The following is a 22893-nucleotide window of genomic DNA, read 5'->3' on the forward strand; positions in this document are numbered from 1 at the left end:
CATCCAGCATGATCTGTAGCATCCAACTCCTGTTACTTTGTCTATCAGAACCACAAACATTCATTTGTAACAAGACCATACATAGTAGATATAAATTGTGTTAGGACAGATGAAGTACTATAAACTAGCCACACTCTTGTGTAGTCTTATATTACTCTTGCAGGTTCTTCTGTTTCTTCCATATTTGCCATACCCATAATAGTTCTAAGGCCAGGTCTCCATACAGTATGGTTTGCATTGTATTTTGATAATATATTTGCTTCCCTATGAAAGACCTATATTTTGTCTTCCCTTTCTAGATTTTACAGAAAACATGATTGCCATGGACCCTGTCACAATTCTTCTGTCTGTTGTTGTCATTCTATATTTTGCCAATGTTTTTAACAATCGGAAACAGCACAAGCACAAGAATTTCCCCCCTGGACCAACGCCTCTACCCATCATTGGGAATCTGCACATGGTCGACATTGGAAAACCTCATAAAACTTTTCTAAAGGTAATACACTACTTCTTATTACTGTGATTACCACTAAATCATCTAATTTTCACCTTAGTAAAGAACTACAAATCTCCTCCGTCCACAATGATAGTACTTTGTGTAGGGACCGGCACCGCCGTTATCCGAGCCACAGACAAAGTACTGTCCTCTAAGGAGAGTAATTTGCGAAAGAGGGCTCAGCTATGGCATTTTCCATAGAAATGCATGGGCTGAGAAAGGCGAGCCTTTGCCTCTCTCAGCCAGTGTGCGGTTCTCACCATTGATTTCAATGGTGGGAACCACTAGGTTACTAATGGTAATGGTGGGAACCACTCATTGGCTGAGAGAGGTGGAGGTACTTAGAGGATGGTACTACATCTGTGGCTCTTTTTTTCTGAAGACCTGGATACCTACATGGACTGAAGAAGACCAGAACTAAGGGGTAGGTGAGTATGGATTTTTTTTTACAGGTGTCATGGATGCTACATGGAGAAGAGGACGTGAATGGCTACAGGGATTATAGGTAAGTATGTGTGTGTAATAAACCTGTACTGTTAGGGTGTGTGTGTGTCCTGTGTTTATTTTAATATTTCTTTTGCAGGTGAACTAGAGGTACCAGCAGGCCCTTAATGCCCCACATGGTTCTCCATGTACCAGCATGCTGGGGAGGTTTGCTGGGACTACTAGATTTACTGTAAAAGAAAATATTATTGAATCACTTTTTTCCACAATCAACCAGGCACCCACTGCCCAGGGGTGCCGGGGATAGCACTGGGCTGTCAGCCCAGGTCTGGGGTGCCCTGGAGAGGGGGAATCCCTTTATTGTGGGGTCCCCACCTCCCAAAGGATCCCCAGCCTGGGCTGACTAGTAGTGAGGTGATAATGCTTTGGCCGGGGGACCTGGATAAATGGTCCCCCGGCTGTGGCATTAGACCCCTACTAGAAAGAGTCCAGTGCTGGTTGTGGAAATACCAGAGGCCCCTACTCATTTTGTCTCCATATTTACAGAACCAGGACCAGCTCATTGAGCGTGGTGATGGTTGATGAGGAGCACTACATTTTGACTCCTCCCTTAGCCAGGATTCCTCAGAAGAATCTTTGAGCGCTAGGCCTGCTGCTGCTGCAGGGGTTGGATCTTCATCCCAGAAAGGAACCAAGAATACTACTACTAGTAGTAGTTAAAAAATACAATTGACTGTAAACAATCCTTTGATAGAGAAAGCAAGTATGACAGCTTTCACCCAGTTGTACAGCGGATCACTGATGCCATGACAGCTGTGCTAGTATTAGATGGTGAAATAATAGAAATTGAGGATGATAGTGTGGAGAAAGTGCAAAAGGAGGATGTGAGAGGATGTTGATGATGAGGATGTTGTGTAAATCAACCATCAGTGGCAGCAGCTCTTGCTTGTGATATAAAGAAATCCATTGTCATGCTTGGTTATAAGACCAGAAAAGCCACCTTTTGGGTGTGGAAATATTGTAACCAAATCTTGACAACAGTTGTGAAGGCACCTGTTCCATTTGTAAAGCCAAAGTTAGTAGAGGTAGGGACGTTAACCATCTAGCCACCTCCTCCCTCTACATCATTTGCAGCGAGTTCATGCAATTTATTTAACAAAATTATAATAATTTGTAAATTAATAACAAGCAGTCCAGTGTCAGCTACCAGCAGTTTGAACCAGCACATGCAATCTCGACCGCCTACACTCTCACAATCAACCTCCTCCTTAATGACTGGAGGTAGTCCTTCCAATAAATTGTTTTGTGGACGCCCAAACAAACCAAGGACTTCAGCCACAAAAGTGTCAGTCCTTGTCGCTAAAGTGCTTAGTTTGTTCAACTATGCATGTCCTTTTTAATATCCCACATAAGAGTGGGTAGGAGGCCCAAGGACAATTCGATCTTGCACCTCTTTTCTTTACATTTTGCACTATTTGGGGCATTGCTGACTGACATTTTTATAGTTTATTACACTGCCATCCTGTCTGCCACTGCTGTGTGGCAATGTTTCATAGATGTCCTATATTTATTTAAACTGCCGTGCGTTTGTGCCGCTGCTCTGTTGCTTACTTTAGTCAGCCAGCTCGCTGCAGCCTTTGGTCTATTATATTGGTGAAAAGTAGTATAAACAATATTGTGAGCTGTGAGGTGGTAAAAATTGATTGTAAATGCCTGGAAATTAATGTTATTAAGGTTAATTTGATGACAGGAACAAAAACAGGCCAAAATTATGTGATTTTAGCTGTTTTGATCATTTGTTAAGCTCCAAAACCAAAACACATGAGGGTGGTTTGGCAAAACCAGAACCAAACAAAAGTTAATCCAGATCAAAAACCAAAACCAAAACACGGGGGTCGTGGACATCTCTAATAATTCATCCCTATGAGGGTGATGTTTATTGTGGTAAACACAGAATGTTTCAGGGGCACAAGAGTGGCTGACCCTGGAACACTTTTTTCTGTGCTTGCACAAAAATCCCCTCTAATAGGGAGTAATCAGTAACTAATAGGTGTGTGCAACCTTTGACTGAGATCAGAGGAGGACAAGTATTGTACAGAGTGTGATGCAGCATAGGAACTTGAATTTTTAAAAAAATTAGGGATGCAAAGATGTAAAAAGAAAGACTCTTACTGGGGCACTCTTAAATAATATTATTATTATTATTATTATTATTATTATTATTGTGGATGGACTACCATGTTTTGGTTCTAATTCATCATACTATTTTGGCAAAACCACACTCAAGTGTTTTGGTTCGGATTTGGATTCCTAAAAAAGTCTATAAAACAGCAATTTTGGACCGGTTTACATGTAATCCAAAACCCGAGTTCGGTTGTAAATCCGAGTTCCGAACTTACTGCAAAACTGTCCCAGGACTCGATACCCCATAGGAACGCCTGCCGTCTGGGTCCGGCCCCACTGACATCACTAGTGATGTCAGTGGGAGTGATTTTGGCTCTGATAGAGCCAAAATCACTCCAGGACTTGCGGTCACCGAGACCCTAATGCAGGGTCTCGTCGCAAGCCTGATGGTCGCGATGGTCTTGACCATCGCGACCATCATCATGGATGCTCGCTATAGCTGTGGGTGGTAACCCACAGCAATGAGAGCGTCCATGAGGCTGCTCCATTTTTAGGGAGGAGGGCCCTGATTCAGAGCGAGCGCTCTGGTCAGAGCGTTCGGCTCTAAATCAGGCCCTCTGTGTGCCCTGTGCACAGACTGCTATGTAGCCTATCATATTCACCCACCACTCACACCAATGTCACTGTGTGCCCTGTGCACAGAATGCTGTGTAACCTCTCATATTCACCCACCTCTCATACCAATGTCACTGTGTGCCCTGTGCACAGAATGCTGTGTAACCTCTCATATTCACCCACCACTCACACCAATGTCACTGTGTGCCCTGTGCACATACTGCTATGAAGCCTATCCTATTCACCCACCACTCACACCAATGTCACAGTGTGCCCTGTGCACAGACTGCTATGTAGCCTCTCCTATTCACCCACAACTCACACCAATGTCACTGTGTGCCCTGTGCACAGACTGCTATGTAACCTATACTATTCACCCACCTCTCACACCAATGTCACTGTGTGCCCTGTGCACAGACTGCTGTGTAACCTCTCCTATTCACCCACCACTCACACCAATGTCACTTTGTGCCCTGTGCACAGAATGCTATGTAACCTATCCTATTCACCCACTTCTCACACCAATGTCACTGTGTGCCCTGTGCACAGAATGCTATGTAGCCTCTCCTATTCACCCACCACTCACACCAATGTCACTGTGTGCCCTGTGCACAGACTGCTATGTAACCTCTCCTATTCACCCACCTCTCACACCAATGTCACTGTGTGCCCTGTGCACAGAATGCTATGTAACCTCTCCTATTCACCCACCACTCACACCAATGTCACTGTGTGCCCTGTGCACAGACTGCTATGTAACCTATCCTATTCACCCACCACTCACATCAATGTCACTGTGTGCCCTGAGCACAGAAAGCTATGTAACCTATCCTATTCAGGTAACCGTGGGCACAAAGGACCTCCCCCACACCCCTTTCTGGCCGTGCCCATGGCGCCACAGATATCTCTTGCATTAAAGATGTCACAAAATTTTGTTTTTGTTATTGTTCATCTTTAAGTTGACCAAACGAGATGAAACAAAGTGCTGGTTATTTTCTAGGAGTTTCCACTACACAGTGATGCAGTTTTCATAAAAATTGTTTGAGTAGTTTTTGTGCCAACTTGGAACAATCAGGCTCAGCAATCTTATGATATTGGTATAGATTATTCTTTTAATGATCTGTTGATTCTATTTTTTACTTTGTACAGATGGCGGAGAAGTATGGCCCAGTATTCAGGGTACATTTGGGAACAGAAACGTTTGTTATCCTGTGCGGTTATGACACTGTGAAAGATGCTTTAATCAACCACGCTGAGGAATTTTCTGAAAGACCCGATTCAGCAATGTTTGCCAAAACATCAGGGGGATATGGTAACTATTTAGATTTAACAGCAAAAAATTACATTAAAAAAATCAGAGTTGGATAGATATACTAAACATGATAAAGTGCACCAACATAAGAGAATTCCTGCTCAATGAATGAGAAATTCCAGTCCCTGCTGCGGTGCATTCCTAAATAAGCAACATGCACATACCATAGACACAAAACAATTATATTCTCAATAGGGTGCAGGCACTGGGGAAATGTACCTGAACATTTTTAAACATTTTGAGAATAAATTTATTAGAACGTTCATATTGCTGGTCTGATCTGTAGATAGCTGCCTTAACCATTTGTGCTTCTTAATTTATATTGAGACCTACTTTACTAATAACCATTTTCCAGAATTACTGCTGAGCTGATGTAGCTCATGGATGATCTCAATAAATCGGAAAATGCATCTGTACACATTGATTTGTAAGACTATAAATGCACATGAAGGCTGGAATTCAGAGGACTGTACATAAATGCATCTATCCATTATCCTAACACTACAAACACAGAGATCATGGCTGTGTGTAACTACCAGGGTTGTAGGTGCTGGCAAACTAAGGGGGACCTGGGTAGCTGCCTACTCTGAAGCTCCTGGTCCTTATGCCCTATATCATCTCATCTGAGAATGAGCAGAGTGTGATGTCCATATTCAGCATGGAACGTATGGTCTCCCTGATGTGTGACCGCTAACAATCTAAGGCATTTAAACGCCAAGAGTAGCATGCACTTGAGTCAACAATCTAAGATTCCTCAATTAAATTCCTCTCAGAGCAGGAAGATCACAGTGAAGTGCAACTGAGCATCAGACAGTAAGGAAAGTAAGAGGAGGGGGGGGGGGATTTAGAAAGTGTTTCCCTAAAAAAAAAAAATCTGGAGTGCATTAAAAATGTTGCTGTGGAGTCCACAAATTTCTAATTACACCTATCGGTCAATATGCTCATTTTCAGAGAAAAGTCTTCTATCAGGTCTATTAATCAGAAGCATGCATAGTCTCCATTACTCATACTTACCAACTATTAATATTTCCCCTCCTGGACAGTGGGCCTCATTCAGAGCCGGACGCTCTGACAGAGTAGGCAGGTATGCAATTACTGAGGATTACTTTACATGACCCAGTTTTGCCTGGCTAGGCTCAGCTTTGCCTGGTAGTGATCCTTTTTGAATGCTGTGCAAGCAGTACTTCACTTCTAAGGGAAGCTGGTACAGTATATGGTGATCATGGGCAGATACTCAATGGTGCTGCTGTATTGCTCATATATATGCGGGATTGGTATGAAATACTCAAATTCCGACGCTGGAACATCGGCAGTGAAGATCCCGTCTGGTATTTTCTCTATTTGCTAACCTAACCCCCCCCTAACCCTCCCTTAGGGGTGCCTAACCCTCCCTTAGGGGTGCCTAACCCTAACCGCCTCCCTAAGTGCCAAACCCTAACCCCCCTGTAAGAGACTAAACCTAACCCCCCCGCCTCGCAGCCTAAACCTAAGTCTCCCAGGGGGGAGGTGGCTAACCCTAACCTCTCCCCGGGGGTGCCTAACCGCCCTTTCCCTTAGTCTAACCCTAACCCTAAGTCCCCCCCCGGATGCCCCTAACCTAACCCACCCCCCCACGCGGGATTTCGACACCTGTCATTAGATCCCTGCCGGGATCAGTCGGGAACCCGGCAGTCGGCATTTTGACCGTCGGCTTCCTGACTGCATCCCATGTATGCTGATAGGTAGAAATATATAACCTCGGTGCTGTAAAACAGAATACAAATATGTGGTATGATACAATCTAATAGCAAACTCCTTTGTATCTTTCTGGCAGTTTGCTTAGCAGAAATAATTATGGTTGCTAGCCAGTAACTTACAAAGAAAGGGAAAAGGTTACCGCGCTTTGCAGGAAATGCCCAAAGTAAATTAAATAATAATAGTAAAAAATAAGTATCCCATTGACACTTAAAAAATAATATTAATGTTGTTTTTAGTATTTAAGATAGATGCCATAAAAAGAAATATGATACAAAACAGAATATTTTAATAATGATAATAAGAATATTAAAGGCAATAATTGCATACAATGTAACACAATGTTGCTTTCTTTAAACTGTTAAACATAGGTTAATCACAGTTCAGAAATAGCTGCTAAAAACTCTCTAAAGCCACTGAAGCCGCACAGATGGCCGCAAAATGGGTCCCTAACATACTAGTTGCATCCCATGTTTTCACATCACTGTTTCTGCCACACTCCAAAGCTGGCTGTTACATGAAGTCAGATGTCCCTTCAGGATGCACTGCACCAACCAAAGCTTGAAAAGAGATAGTGGAAGATGTACAGTACTAAACCTAGGGCGTATATTCACTAAAGTGTGGGTTTTTAGAAGTGGAGATGTTGCCTATAGAAACGAATCAGATGGCTATTATTTTCTAGAAGGTGCTAGATAAATGTTAAGTAGAATCTGATTGGTTGCTATGGGCAACATCTCCACTTCTAAAAACCTTCACTTTAGTGAATATTAACCTTTTGGAGGGAGATAAAGCACCAATGAATCATCTCCTAACTGTCATTTAACAAACACAGGGGTCTATTTACTAAGCCTTGGACGGAGATAAAGTGAACGGAGATAAAGTACCAGCCAACCAGCTCTTAACTGTAATTTTGCAAACACAGCCTGTGACATGGCAGTTAGGGAGGTGATTGGTTGGTACTTTACATCCATCACTTTATCTCCATCCAAGGCTTAGTAAATAGACCCCACAGCCTGTAACATGGCAGTTAGGAGCTGATTGGTTGGTACTTTGGGGTCTATGTACTAAGCCTTGGAGAGAGATAAAGTGGATGGAGATAAAGTACCAACCAATCAGCTCCTGTCATGTCACAGGCTGTGTCTGAAAAATGACAGGAGCTGATTGGTTGGAACTTTATCTCCATCCACTTTATCTCTCTCCAAGGCTTAGTACATCTAGGCCCTCATTCAGAGATGGTCGCAAGAAGCGAGCGCTCATTCTGAATGAGGGCAGCCGCTTGTATTTTTACGTGCGGCCTCCTGGTCGCTAGTGAAGCTGTGGGTTACCACCCACAGCTTTAGCAACCGACCAGGTTGATGGTCGGGTCTCGGCAACCGCAAGCCCCAGGGAGCTTCCTGCTCTGATCGAGCAGGAAGCTCCCCACTAATATCACTGCTGATGTCAGTGCGGCCACCCACAAAACAGCTAGACGACGAGACCCTCTTCCCCTCAAGCCACCCCCCCGCCACGCCTGCAAAACGTGCCGAGCTGTCGATCAACATCGACATCCGGCACTTTTGTAGTGAGCTCCTGAGCGAAAGAATTTATCTCTCGCTCCGGGGCTTGCGCACGCGCAGTGCGGCCGCTGTGCATGCGCAGGGCCTAAACATCGACCCGGTTGCGAGCGCTCAGCGCTTGCGACCGGGTCTGAATGAGGGCCATAGTCCATAGACATTTAACCAAGATATTCAAGTTTATGGTGTGTGGCATATGAGCAAGAACCTGGGGGGGGGTTGATGGGGAGATTGTGCCTTTTTTTTGGTGGGGGGGGATAACTGCCCTTTTGTTGATATTTATATGTCCCCATAGATATTTTTCATCATAAATGCAGTATATACAGTACATCAGTATAAGTATAACGCAGTGACTGTATTCATCCTATTCAGGTGTTATCTTTGCTCATGGTGAGAACTGGAAAGCGATGAGACGATTTACTCTTTCAACATTACGAGATTACGGAATGGGGAGGAAAAGCATAGAGAGCAAGATTAACGATGAATGTGAATGTTTGATGCAGACCTTCAGATCCTATAAAGGTGAGTGTTTGCTATTACTGTATAACATCTCTCACAGGTGTGCATGAAGAGATCTACACTATTTAATTAGTCAAAAGATCAACACCAGCTGGTCAAACGGTCGACATTGATGAAGATCATCAGATACAAAAAGTTGACATAGTCAAAAGGTCGCCATTGGAATGGCCAACACAAAAATTGACAACTTTTTTCTAAACCTAATCTTCACCCTAACCCTCCCCCTCCCCTTGGTGCCTAACCCTAACCATCAGGGAAAGTGCATAACGCTAGTCATCCATAATAGTGCATAACCCTAACCCTCTGGTAAGTGCCTAACCTTAACCATCCCTCCTAGTGCCTATCCCAAATCATTAAGGTAAGTACCTAACCCTAACCATCTCTTCTAGAGCCTAACCCTAACCATCCCTCCTAGTGCCTTACCCTAACCATGTTAACCTTTTGCATGTCGACCTTTTGTACATGTCAACCTATTGCCTATCTACCAGTTGGTATCTAACCTAGACACTGTCAACCTTATCATTGTCTATCAATTGACTACCATCCATCTATCACTTCCACAATAATTCTGATAACATGACTGAAATAGCACAATTACCATTTTGTTAGCATTAATATGTTAATATGTATCATATTAATGCTAATATGGCACTCAGGTCTGAAATGCCTCCACCTTACCCCCAATAGCTGGCACACAGCTCAGGGATTCTTCAAGTAAGAAAAAAAATCAGTCTCATGTACTCCAACATTTCAGGTTTTAATTTAAAAAAATATTGTATCAGAGATGGGCTTCCAGTTCCCTGGGGGGTGATACTGAGTTGCACATGTCTGTGATAACGGACCCATCTCCAGATTTCTAATGCACATACGGCACATACGGTATATACGGCACATCTGAATCGCGAAACATGGTGGGCACATGCGCTGCACAAAGTGTCCGAAGTTGCAAGTAGATGCGTGAGTGCGTTACGTATCTTTTGTGAGAGACTAATATGGAGTAGGTGGTTTCTTGCAGCATGTATTAAAACGTACGGAGCGGCTCTTTCTGATGGGAGCGTTATTGGAGTGTAGTGGGCATGTGGACGCGATTCTGATTCAGGCGAACGGGTAAGGGGCACCTGTTTCAAAGGGATTTCTTGCATCCACAATGGGGCCGGTGCACGTGCCGATACTACCGATGACGTTTGTATATGCGGATGCTAGAGAAAATAGCTTTGCACTTTCAGATGCATGGATCTGCTACTTACTTTGGCAGAATGTCGCATTAACATATGGAAGTGAGTACAACACTGCGGGCTGTGGCCATAAGGGAAAAGCTGCTGCAGGAGCGTGTGACTCAGAATCAGCCCCGGTATGGTCAGACAGGTTGGGTATGTCACTGGTCAGAATACCGACAGTGGCATCCCGACAGTCAGAATCCCGACACCCATGAGGAACAAGGTAAATATAACCCTTACCCCTACCCCTCCTCCCCGCTGCCTATTTCTAACCTCCCCCCATAGTGCCTAAACCTAACCTCCCCCCGTAGTGCCTAAACCTAACCTCCCCCCGTAGTGCCTAAACCTAACCTCTCCCTCCCCCCACCCTAAACCTATCTCTGCCCCCATAGTGCCTAACACTCCCCCTAATACCTAACCCTAACCTTCCCGCACCCTAAACCTAACCTCCCCCCCAAGTGTCTAAATCTAACCTCCCCCTTCCTGCACCATAAACATATCTCTCCCCCCTAGTGCCTAACCCTCTCCCTAATGCCTAACCCCCGATACTTACCTTTGGGATGCCGGCGGTCGGGATTCTGGTGCCGGGATCCCGATGCTGTCGGGATTTCAGCCCCGGTATTTCAGCAGTCGGCATGCTGCATGCTGGGATGCTGACTACATCCCGGCCAAACGTGAGCCTACTAGCCCAGGCACACATCAGTAAATCACATGAGACTGGTGATTAGCAGCAATAGGACATAGATATACGCATGCGCAGTACACTCTGGCGCACTTCCAAAATCTTCTAAGTGCATAAGCCAGTGCAAGGGGAGGAGCCCATATGGAGACTGCACATGGGCCCCCTCCTCATATAAAATTCCTGTGTAGCCCGCTGGTGTTACCCATATCACCCACACACCTCATGATTTTATTTTTCATTTAACTGTCTATCAAATGTACAGTACTAGGTACAGATGTCTCCACATACATCTATCCTCCGCACACTACAAGTCGCATTACACATAACGTGTGAGCACTGGGCCTGATTCAGAGTCGCTCGTAAGCGGCCGCTCGTTCGTTCCGAGCGATGTTCGCACATCTGCGTATGCGTATGGGTCGCTATTTTCCGAGCACATGAATTTTTCGACCGCACTGACTGGTTCGCGCATGCGTATAACGATCCGTACACATGCGCAATTTGGCAAACATCGCTCGGAGCGAACGAGCGGCCGCTTACGAGTGGCTCTGAATCAGGCCCACAGTTCCTTCGCTGCAAGCATTACTCAGACTTAGGTACAAGAGTGGTTTTAGGTATATTGGGACAAGGGTTTGTCCATTTGATTTAAATTTGTTGTACGAAGTGTTGGGTGAAAAGAAGCTAGGTAGGTAAGTGACCAGGGTCACATGATGCCTCCACCTAAGTCTTTGCATTTATGATAATAGAACAGGAAACCCATATAGCTCACAGTGAAGGTATGGCAGACAGTGTTCACTTCCTTCCCCCAAAAAATAGTACATAGGAATATGGAATGGATATTAATAATGGTTCCCAATATTTCTTGTATCACGGCTCCCTAGTATATCAGAATTTTATTTATAGCACCCCTAGGCCAAAGTTTTCTATTGATTCAGGGCCTTATTCAGCAAGGATCGTTATTGCGAACACAATAGCAATTACGTAAGCAGTCTCACTGCGAAGATATGCTAATGATTGCAATCACAATGCCTTACGCAGTCCAACATAAGGACACCCACCTTACCTTACACACATTGGTAATACTTAGCAAGACTGCAAAACCATCGGTAACAGCGAGTACCATCGCAGGTCTGACCTTACTAAGGAATTGCTAACCTCATCGCACGCAGTGAAAGCCCAAGCTGCATATGGCATTGCACCAAATCAGTAATAACTCTGTCTATACCCTGAACAAATATAAATCCTTTTTATTAAACCTTTTTTCTTCAGGCACCCCTACACTTAACCCCTACACACACACACTCCAATATTACTATTTAAGTTGTATACATGAGAACAACATTTAGGGCCTGATTCATTACCGATCGCTATCGTGAACACAGCTCGGTAATCGCACACAGACCTTCTGCGAAAATATGCTAATGAATGCTATCGCAAAGCCATCGCACTGCCAGCATAGAGACGCCCACTTCCGCGATCTCACATACGTAATACCTTGCAGTCAGAAAACATTGAGTACCATCCAGAGCCGTAACTAGACTTTTTGGTGCCCTGTGCCAGAAAGAGCATTGGCGCCCCCCTCATTTTTCAAAGTGGCATAATGCACCCAAAAACGGGGAATGACCTCATGGGGAAGGGCCAGGGAAGAGATAGGGGAGGCCAGGAGATGCTGGGGATGAAATAAGAGGAAGCTACAAGTGAGAATGATAATTAACAGAAATTTGACAGCGCCCCTTGACCTGTGGTGCCCTGTGCGATGGCACCAGTCGCACTACCCTAGCTACGGCCCTGGTACCTTCGGCCCCTCACGCACAATTACAGCAGGTCTGACCTTACTTAGAAATTGCTAACTTGGTGCGTGCAGTAAGTACTCAAGCTGCGTATGCTGTTGCAGTGGCTAATTTATGCACACCCATGTAATGGCCTTCAAACGGACAGGCACGTCTGCATTTTTCCAACCACACTCCCTCATCACCATCCCCAAACGCTGACTACCTGTCACTCACTCTGCGATGGTTTATTGTGCTCTGCGTAAACTCAGTGCAATCGCAGTGTAGCCTTTGTGCACGCACACTGCAATGCATACGCATGCACAACAATTGGCCAACTACGTATGTTTTTTACTGTTGCGATCCATAATGAATCAGACCCTTAGTTCACACTTAAGGCAATGACTTATGGCCATGGATATGTTGGTGCACTTTTAGAACATGTAGTTGGACCCAGGTCTGTTTGTCACAAGAAAAATTTGATAATGTCTATTGACACCCTATAGAATATACTAGTTTTCCAGGGTCAGTCAGGAAAACAGGAGTGTTACAGTAAAATGCCTAATTACCTACAGTCACAAACTATGCAAGATTGATGCCTGCTACATATATGAATACCTTTCTTGCATATGTTTGTATTGAATGGCATATTTGCGATTCTCAATAAAGTCTCTCTACTCAGTGCACCAGGTACATATGTGTACTTTTCAATATGGAAAAATATGCTGCATTGGTGTATCTTTAGAGTCTTATGTCAGCAAACACTGACTCAGGACCACTCAGTCTGGAGAAGTCTCAGCTTTCTCTTATTACAATGCTTGGAGTTATTGCCTTCACTGGAGTTGGTTTTGTCAGGAATCCCAAATATATCAAGGTCTTACAGGATGTGGACATCCTGCTGCAGGATCACCTCTACTGCTCTCTACCTTTGACACCTCAGCTACTGGTGCCTCAGAGACCGCCTGGCCAATTCACTGCTTACCAGACTGAACTCACACATGTGCTCTCTCTCTCTCTCTCTCTCTGTCTCCACACTGATAGCCTCTCCTCTATTTATAGAGCGTGACTCACACTGCCACTTAGGGGAAGAAGTATCAAACATTGGAGAGAAAGTGGAGAAGTTGCCCATAGCATCCAATCAGCTTTTAACTGTGATTTTATAGTCTGTTCTAGATAAATAGTAGCTATACACTGATTGGTTGCTATGGGCAACTTCTCTTTATCTCTCTTGAAGGTTTGATACATCTTTCATTACGTCCTCCTACCGCTCTTCTAGTAGCTTCTCCAGATCTCAGAGACTTCTCTGTCCACATAAGTTGCTTGCTGTACCATGAGCTCTGGTGATGAGCTAGGTTCAATGGTAGCATCTGGGTTGTCATGACAACCTCCCTTCTGCATTCACCATTTCTCTGCCAAGACTTGATTAAATAAGGTAGTAGGGCTTACATGAAGAAATGCCTGTATAGTGGTAATGTCTTGGGCAACATAATTTTCTATTCTTTGATGACTCGATGGTACAGATCAGGATGTATTTCACTGCTCTTTACACAAGTATTCACAGTGCTGATCTATTATCATGATACAAGACATCATACATTACATGCTTATACATGATTTTTTAAAACTTTTTCTCAATAATAAAATTACATATCTTAAATTGACAAATCTTTCTTTGTTCTATGTGCAGGAAAACCATTCAACCATTTAACCATCATTAACGCTGCTGTAGCCAATATAATTGTGTCCATACTACTCGGCAACAGATTTGAATATGGAGATCCAAACATTCTGAGACTCATGAGTTTACTTAATGAAAATATCAGGATTTCCGCAAGCCGTATGGTCAGGGTAAGTGTTATCACACTGTCATATAGGTTTTAACATTGTCCAATGGATTTTTCTTTCCGTTAATAATATATGATTTGCAAATTTTGTTAGTCATTTTTTCAGCTTTAAAGTTGAAAAGAAAAAAAAAACATTCACACTAAGGGGGTAAATTTACTAAAGTAAGAGTTTTTAGAAGTGTGTTTTAAAAGTGAGGTTGCCCATAGCAACCAATCAGATTCTACTTTACATTTAATTAGCACCTTCTAGAAGATAATAGCTAGAATATGATTGGTTGCTATTGGCAACATCACTTTTAAAACTCACTTCTATAAACTCTCACTTTTGTAAATTTACCCCTAATGTTAATTATTTCCAGACTGCTGCAACACTGTTGCAACAAAGCAAGAAACTGACGTTTTTAGGTTTCATTATAGAAAAAAGGGACTGAGGGTTTATAGAACAAATTGTGTGCTTGATTGGAAGTAGTACACAAATCTGCGCTGTGCTCGCGTCTGATCCCAGCATACTGAACGCAACTGTGGCAGCCAGTCATGGTGTGTAGTGTGTAGTAGGAATTGTGTGGTATGCTGAATTGTGTATATGGGGGGATCTGTCTGATAGTAGATGTATTTCTTACACCAAGTATAGGGCAGGTGTAAATTAGGGATGAGCGGGTTCGGTTCCCTGAGAACCGAACCCACCCGAACTTCGGGGATCCGGGGCGATCCGAGCCCAAGCTCGGATCTCCCTGTCTGCCCCGGATCCCTCTCCCGAGGCAAAACCTCGAGATCTGCTGTCGGATCTCGAGGTTTTGCCTCGAGCGGCCATTTAAAAAAAAATGCCTTTGCCTTTAATGGGCAAAGTGCTGATTGGCTGACAGAGCCGTCTGTCATGGCTCTCAGCCAATCAGCATTATGGTGCTCATTTACATGTAGCACGGACTCGTGAGATCCGTGCTACATGCATCTGTGTGATTGACAGTGACACAGAGCACAGATGGGTCAGTGAGACCCGTCTGTGCTGCTGTGTATTTCAATGACACAGATGCACGCACGGACCAGGAGATCCGTGCTACTTGCATCTGTGTCATTGACACAGAGCACTAACGGGTCCGTGAGACCCGTCTGTGCTGCTGTGGTAAATAAAAAAAAAAAAAAAAGTGTGTAAAAAGAGAAAAAAATGGCGTCCTCCCCCCCAAAAAAAGAGCAACCAGCCCCGGGCATTAGTGACCCAGTGCTGGGTGTGCTTAAATACAGGGGACAAACGACATAGGGGTCCCCTGTACTTAAACACAACCAGCACCGGGCTAGTCAGAACCAGAGCTGGTTGCCAAAATACGGGGGACAAACGACGTAGGGGTCCCCCGTATTCTGCGCAACCAGCTCTGGGCTCTGATCCGGTCCTGGTTCTGGAAATACAGGGGAAAAAAATGAGTAGGGTTCCCCTGTATGTTCCAGAACCAGCACTGGACTTTTTCTAGCGGGGGGCTGATGCCACAGCCAGGGGAGCCCTTTCACCGGGCCCCCCAGCCGCAGCATCAGCCCTGACCGCTAGTCAGCCCAGGCCGGGGATCCCTGGAGAGCTGGGGACCCCCCCAATAAAGGGGTCACCCTCTCCAGGGCACCCCAGGCCCAGGCTGATAGCCCGGGGCTATCCCCGCCACCCCTGGTGGCGGTGGGTGGCGGGTTGATTGTGTGGTGTGGTGTAAATAAAGAATATCAAACATTGTCTTTACAAGTAGAACTGCAAGTCCCAGCTAGCCTGCCCCGCATGCTGGTACTTGGAGAACCACAAGTACCAGCATGCAGGGCATTAAGGGCCCACTAGTACCTGTAGTTCACCTGTAAAAAAAATGTTTAAAAAAACACAGGACACACACACCGTGACAGTATAAGTTTATTAAACATACATACACACACACACACACACACACATGTACACATACTCACCTATGTAACCCTGTAGCATCGGTCCACTTGTCCGGTAAAGTATCCATAGGGGACCTGTGAAAAAAAACATACTCACCATCTCCTATGCGAGGTTCTGTCCTCTTCGTTCCAAAGTAGGCATCCCCGGACTTGGCAAAAAAAAAAAACGAAAACGCGATCCACGAACTTAGTACCGTTCTATAGAACGGTACTTCCCGAATGAGAGCTTAGCGGCGGGGTATCACCATGGAAACCCCGCTGCTAAGCGTTCATTGGCTGAGAGAGGCCATCTCCCGTCTCTCTCAGCCAATGAACGGCTCCCTCCATTGTAGTCAATGCTGGGAGCCGCAAGGTTATTAAAGTTTACCCTGCGGTTCCCACCATTGACTACAATGGAGGGAGCCGTTCATTGGCTGAGAGACGGGAGATGACCTCTCTCAGCCAATGAACGCTTAGCAGCGGGGTTTCCATGGTGATACCCCGCCGCTAAGCTCTCATTCGGGAAGTACCGTTCTATAGAACGGTACTAAGTTCGTGGATCGCGTTTTCGTTTTTTTTTTTTGCCAAGTCCGGGGATGCCTACTTTGGAACGAAGAGGACAGAACCTCGCATAGGAGATGGTGAGTATGTTTTTTTTCACAGGTCCCCTATGGATACTTTACCGGACAAGTGGACCGATGCTACAGGGTTACATAGGTGAGTATGTGTACATGTGTGTGTGTGTGTGTGTGTGTATGTATGTTTAATAAACTTATACTGTCACGGTGTGTGTGTCCTGTGTTTTTTTAAACATTTTTTTTACAGGTGAACTACAGGTACTAGTGGGCCCTTAATGCCCTGCATGCTGGTACTTGTGGTTCTCCAAGTACCAGCATGCGGGGCAGGCTAGCTGGGACTTGCAGTTCTACTTGTAAAGACAATGTTTGATATTCTTTATTTACACCACACCACACAATCAACCCGCCACCCACCGCCACCAGGGGTGGCGGGGATAGCCCCGGGCTATCAGCCTGGGCCTGGGGTGCCCTGGAGAGGGTGACCCCTTTATTGGGGGGGTCCCCAGCTCTCCAGGGATCCCCGGCCTGGGCTGACTAGCGGTCAGGGTTGATGCTGCGGCTGGGGGGCCCGGTGAAAGGGCTCCCCTGGCTGTGGCATCAGCCCCCCGCTAGAAAAAGTCCAGTGCTGGTTCTGGAACATACAGGGGAACCCTACTCATTTTTTGTCCCCTATATTTCCAGAACCAGGACCGGATCAGAGCCCAGAGCTGGTTGCGCAGAATACAGGGGACCCCTACGTCGTTTGTCCCCCGTATTTTGGCAACCAGCGCTGGTTCTGACTAGCCCGGTGCTGGTTGTGCTTAAGTACAGGGGACCCCTACGTCGTTTGTCCCCTGTATTTAAGCACACCCAGCACTGGGTTACTAATGCCCGGGGCTGGTTGCTCTTTTTTGGGGGGGTGCACGCCATTTTTTTCTTTTTTTACACAGGTTTTTTTTTTTTTTTTTTACCACAGCAGCACAGACGGGTCTCACGGACCTGTCATTGCTCTGTGCCAATCACACAGATGCATGTAGCACGGATCTCCCGGGTTCGTGCTACATGCAAATGGGCACCATAACGCTGATTGGCTTCCTGTCTGCCACTGCAGTGCCACTCCTAGATGGGCCACGTGTTTGTGCCGCCCCCTTATGTCGCTTAGCATAGTCATCCAGCTTCCTCGGTACAACCTTTTGGCCTAAAAACAATATTGTGAGGTGTGAGGTGTTCAGAATAGAGTGGAAATGAGTGGAAATTAATGTTATTGGGGTTATTAATAGCGTAGGAACAAAAAAAGGCCCATTTATGTGATTTTAGCGGGTTTTTTTTATTTTTTAAGAAAAAATCCAGATCCAAAACACAAAACCCAGAACCCAAAACACGGAAGGGTGGTTTTGGCAAAACCAATCCAGATCCAAAACACGAAGAAAGATCCAGATCCAAAACCAAAACACAAAACACGAAAAGTGTCCGGTGCACACCCCTAGTGTAAATATGTGCTGATGTGATAGCAGCTGCTCTCATAAGCAGATGGATGGGGGAGGGCCAGGGGCACTGAGAGGGGGAGAGCAGGTACTAATTACTCAGGCCTGGGCTTGTTGGAGGGGACCTGTTTCCGCCACCTCCCCTCCCTCCCTCTTACCTGTCAGCAGCCCAGCACACACTGCTATGTGCTGGGCTGCAGTGGGACCAAGCAGCAGCAACAGTCTCCTCTCTTCTGAGCGTGTGGGGGAAGTGATCAAACTAATTGTGCCCACCCCTGGATTTGCCCTTGGCTGAGGGGCTCACAGGGCCTTCCTGTTACGGCACTGCAAATGTTTTCTGTAAGGGGGCATGGCTATGCCTCCCACGATTAGGCCATGCCCCTGAGTGTAATGAGGCCCAGGCCGGCTCTCTACAGCCCTGGAGGGGGCACATAGATGCGCACATCTCTGAATACAAGGAAAGATATGCTTTATGTCAGAGCCAGCAATGGGGTCACACTTACATGCAACCTACTGGCCTGTGGATATAAAGGAAATTTCATGTCAAATGCACTTACCCTACTTACCCTGAGTGATATATATTTATTACATGTGTACAAAAATGCCTAAGATTGTATTCCCATTTTGCTCCTAAATGCGCCATACCTGTAGTCTGTATGATATTATAAAATATCAGAAGAAAATGGATACCTAATGCTGGGTACACACTTACACAATGGACCGGTCAGCAGACCGATCTGCCGCCTGAGTGAATGATTGGTAAGCTACCGTATACACACTTACTGTGCCAATCATTCACTTAATATATCTGGCCTGACAAGACAACTGGGCAGGCATTTAAATTTACCCACCCAGTTGTGATGTCAGTGTCATCGGTCCCTGCCGACCTGATATGTCTGTGAAAGACGTCGTTCACAGACCTATTAGGTGTACATACCTGCCAATGCACTTGTGATATACTGTATTCGTCAATCGAACAAACGATATATTGACAAGTCTGTACCCAGCATAAGTTGTGTAAATCTGCTGTTTAAAAATGCATCACATAGTAATTAAAACAGATCACAATAATTTTCAGTAGCATATTGTTTAATCAGATCTAGTGCTCAAAGGGCCTGATTCAGTAAGGATCACAACTTCGATTACGCACGCACAATTGATTGTTGTGATCCGCGCACGCGTATGTATCGCAATGCCTGTGCAAACTACCCACTGCGATCGGAAGTGCGGAGACTACACAGACCTATCGCAGAGTGATTGACAGGAAGTGCTGTTTGTGGGTGATGGCGGGGGGGGGTTGGTCGGCGAAATGCTTTCGTGCAAGTGCGTTTCAGCGCTTTTGCAGGGGTGTGCATAAATTTATTCTGCAATGCCATACGCAGCTCGAGCTACAACAGCGTGTGATCAGCTCAGCAATTTCTGAGTAAGGTCTGACCTTGTGCAAGAATATTACAAAGAAACACAGGTTGAGTCTCCCATATCCAAATTGCTTGGGACCAGGGGTATTTTGGATAACGGAATATTCTGTAGTTTGGAATATTTGCATATCATAATGAAATATCTTGGGAATGGGACACAAATATACACACAGAATGCATTTATGTGTTATACACACCTTATACACACAGCCTGCAGGTAATTTTATCCAATATTTTCAATAATTTTGTGCCTTAAAGAAAGTTTGTGTACATTGAACCATCAAAAATCAAAGGTTTCATTATCTCAGTCATGTCAAAATAATTCTGTATTTCGGAATATTCTGTATTTCGGAATATTTGGATATGGGAGACTCAGCTTACTTAAAATAATAAAAATAAATTACTACTAATAAAAACAACATTACAACTACAATAATAATAACAATAATAATAGTGATATATTAGAATTTGAAGACACTAATTAATCTTTGGTGAACATTGACTTGTATATATTAATTAAAGGATATAATAAAATGTTGAACTTTTAGCTGTATCTAAAAACCAGGGTTAAGAAACACTTTACTGTACATACCAATTATCACATTTTTCTTGAGATAGTACCAATTCAAGGGTCAGAAAAGTCTGGTTGGTTTGGGGTGGCATTTGGATGGATAAGAGGCAGGACCTATTTAGTCCCAATTTGGCATTTCAAATATTATAAGTTATGCAGTTTATATTCTTGTTAGTGCTTTTTTCCTAGAGATTTCAGCATACACTAAATAGATATAAAATATTTAAATCCTATATGTAAAACATACTAAATATTTAAATAACCTATATTGTGTTTAATTTCCCTCACATACTATAGTTTTTTTTTTTTTTTTTTAAATCTAGGTTTTACATTTTAACCCATATCACAATTTCATATTTCTCAGAATATTCTGTTTAAAATGATCATTTTTTTTTCTTTTTTCTTTTCACTTTCTGTAGATGTATAATAGTTTTCCCTCAGTGGTTGGCTGGCTACCTGGGAGTCACAGGAAAATATTTGTTAACAGCGATAAGATGCGGGAATTTATAAGTGAGACATTTATAAAACAGGAGAGAGAACTGGACATTAATGATCAGAGGAATCTTATTGAGTCATTCCTTGTGAAGCAGCAAGAGGTATGCATTGAAGTTATGTGCACTGTTGATTATTAATTAAAGTAAATTGAATATTTTTTTAAAATTGTTTTTTTTTTTTTATCCTGCTCTATTGCTCTGTGGCACAACACTGTTTTGTAAATGTGCAATTTACTAAATTTACAGATGCGTCCTCATACACTGTGGCTTCAGTAGCGCCAAACAGCCCCCCTCAGCGCACAAATTCCCTGGTGCCATCTTTCTGGCTGAAAATGTGCATATTATTCATATAAATAAAACACCTGGGAGCAACAATACCACTTTGCTAGATTACATTTGTACATCTATGTGCGAATGATTCTGAATCTGAATGTGAAGTACTAGAATACAGCGGCTTCTAATGTAACTTACCGTGGTGCTTCATCTGCAATTTTGTACGTGTTTAAAACTAATTCCTGTGTTGTTAAAGTCGCAGCCCAGCGTCTCTCGTACAGTTTGAGTGGTGTAGAAAAATATAAAGTAAAATACGGTACGCTACACCTTTCATCTCGTGCCATATGGCATATAGACATTAGGTGTAGGAGGACACTGCTGTATACAGTATGAATAAAGCTGGGGTGATGGCATTCAATATGTTTTGCTGTCTCTTGGGATTATTATTATCCTTTGTATGGCACCACAAGGGTTCCACAGCGCCGTACAAAGTACATAAACAAATGAGCGAACAAGAAAGCAGCGACTTGCAGGACAAAACAATGCAGGACAAGGACATGGTTTATAAACATTGCATCATTAGTGATCAAAACACTTAAATAATCAGCCGGGTGTTTGCAACCAACTCGCCCTCGTGGAGCGTTAGCAAGCAACTCGCCCTTGTGGAGCGTTAGCAAGCAACTCGCCCTTGTGGAGCGTTAGCAAGCAACTCGCCCTTGTGGAGCATTAGCAAGCAACTCGCCCTTGTGGGGAGTTAGGAGTAGATGATAGTACTGTATGAGTAAGGGAAGGAAAAGCACATGAGGAAAGAGGGCCCTGCTTGTTAGAGCTTACATTCTAAAGGGGAGGGGCAGACAGATAGGGGAGACACAGATGGGGTAGACAGTGAGCAAAGAGCATGAAGCTTTGGAAGGCTTTGATGAAGTAGTGGGTCTTGAGAGCCTGTTTGAAAATTTGTAAAGAGGTGGATAATCTGATAAGGAGAGAGTTCCAGAGGTAGTTCAGGTTTGATTTGGAATAATTGAGGCCACACACCCCTTGGCAAACTCTACCAAATTTTGCTATATTAGTTATATTCAGAATGAGATGAATATTTTACAGAATAATTTTGAACATTTTGATATACTCTTATTTGCCCGTTAATCAGTATAATGATCACAATGCCCCTATTCTAATTTTAACATGAATTTAACATGAATTGATTCAGTAGTTGTTTGGTATCATGAACACTTTTGCCATGCCTTCAATAAAGATTATTTACGAAAAGGTACAATTGTACTTGCATGTCCATCTGGCACATTCATTTGTGCACCTCCTATTATTTGGCAAGTAGTGCTGGAAAATCTGTGGTTACTTTTGTAATACTACTGATAAATTTATTGTGAAATTACTTTTAGCAGATACAGTGTGATTATAACACCAGTAGTGTGGAGTATTTTGTGTGAATTTACATTGCTCATGCCCAGAATGCAAATACATGCAAATGCACAAATACAGGGCAAGTACAAGTAAACACTGATGATGATGACTTGTTCCAAACTTGTTGGGTATACAGCTGATGTATTGCTGCACACATCTCAAGAAGTTTTGCTCCCTAAGCATTGTGACTTTCTGTTATATTAAATTATATTTAATCAAATTCTGTGTTTGTGATCTTAAATATAGTAATACTTTTATCAGGCTTGGTTTTAAAAAAAACTATGTATACAGTATACAGGAAATTGTTTGAATTACAATAACTCTGATTGATTTGTGGTATTCTTTCATTTTGAGACAAGTCAGGAAGTAACTGATGACTTCCTAAGAAACTGACATACATATCTATAAACTCAAGCAGATTTTTAAACCAGAACAGAAATAAAATGCAGAAACAGTAATAGCACATGTATTCTTGGGATGT

General features: G+C 43.8%; 1 protein-coding gene across 1 annotated transcript in view; it reads left to right on the forward strand.

Moving 5' to 3' along the window:
* LOC148533747 (cytochrome P450 2B4-like) overlaps window positions 1–22893 on the forward strand; it is a 109742-nt gene that overhangs the window by 75552 nt on the left and 11297 nt on the right. The window contains exons 2-6 of the mRNA XM_088467237.1: window positions 300–496; window positions 4829–4991; window positions 8651–8800; window positions 14150–14310; window positions 20646–20822. Of these exons, the coding sequence (XP_088323363.1) occupies window positions 314–496; window positions 4829–4991; window positions 8651–8800; window positions 14150–14310; window positions 20646–20822 (834 nt within the window). The 5' untranslated portion in view covers window positions 300–313. The remainder of the gene's footprint in view (window positions 1–299; window positions 497–4828; window positions 4992–8650; window positions 8801–14149; window positions 14311–20645; window positions 20823–22893) is intronic.

Source organism: Taudactylus pleione, unplaced genomic scaffold (assembly GCF_031769625.1).
Source record: "Taudactylus pleione unplaced genomic scaffold, aTauple2 ptg000070l, whole genome shotgun sequence".
Lineage (NCBI taxonomy): Eukaryota > Metazoa > Chordata > Amphibia > Anura > Myobatrachidae > Taudactylus > Taudactylus pleione.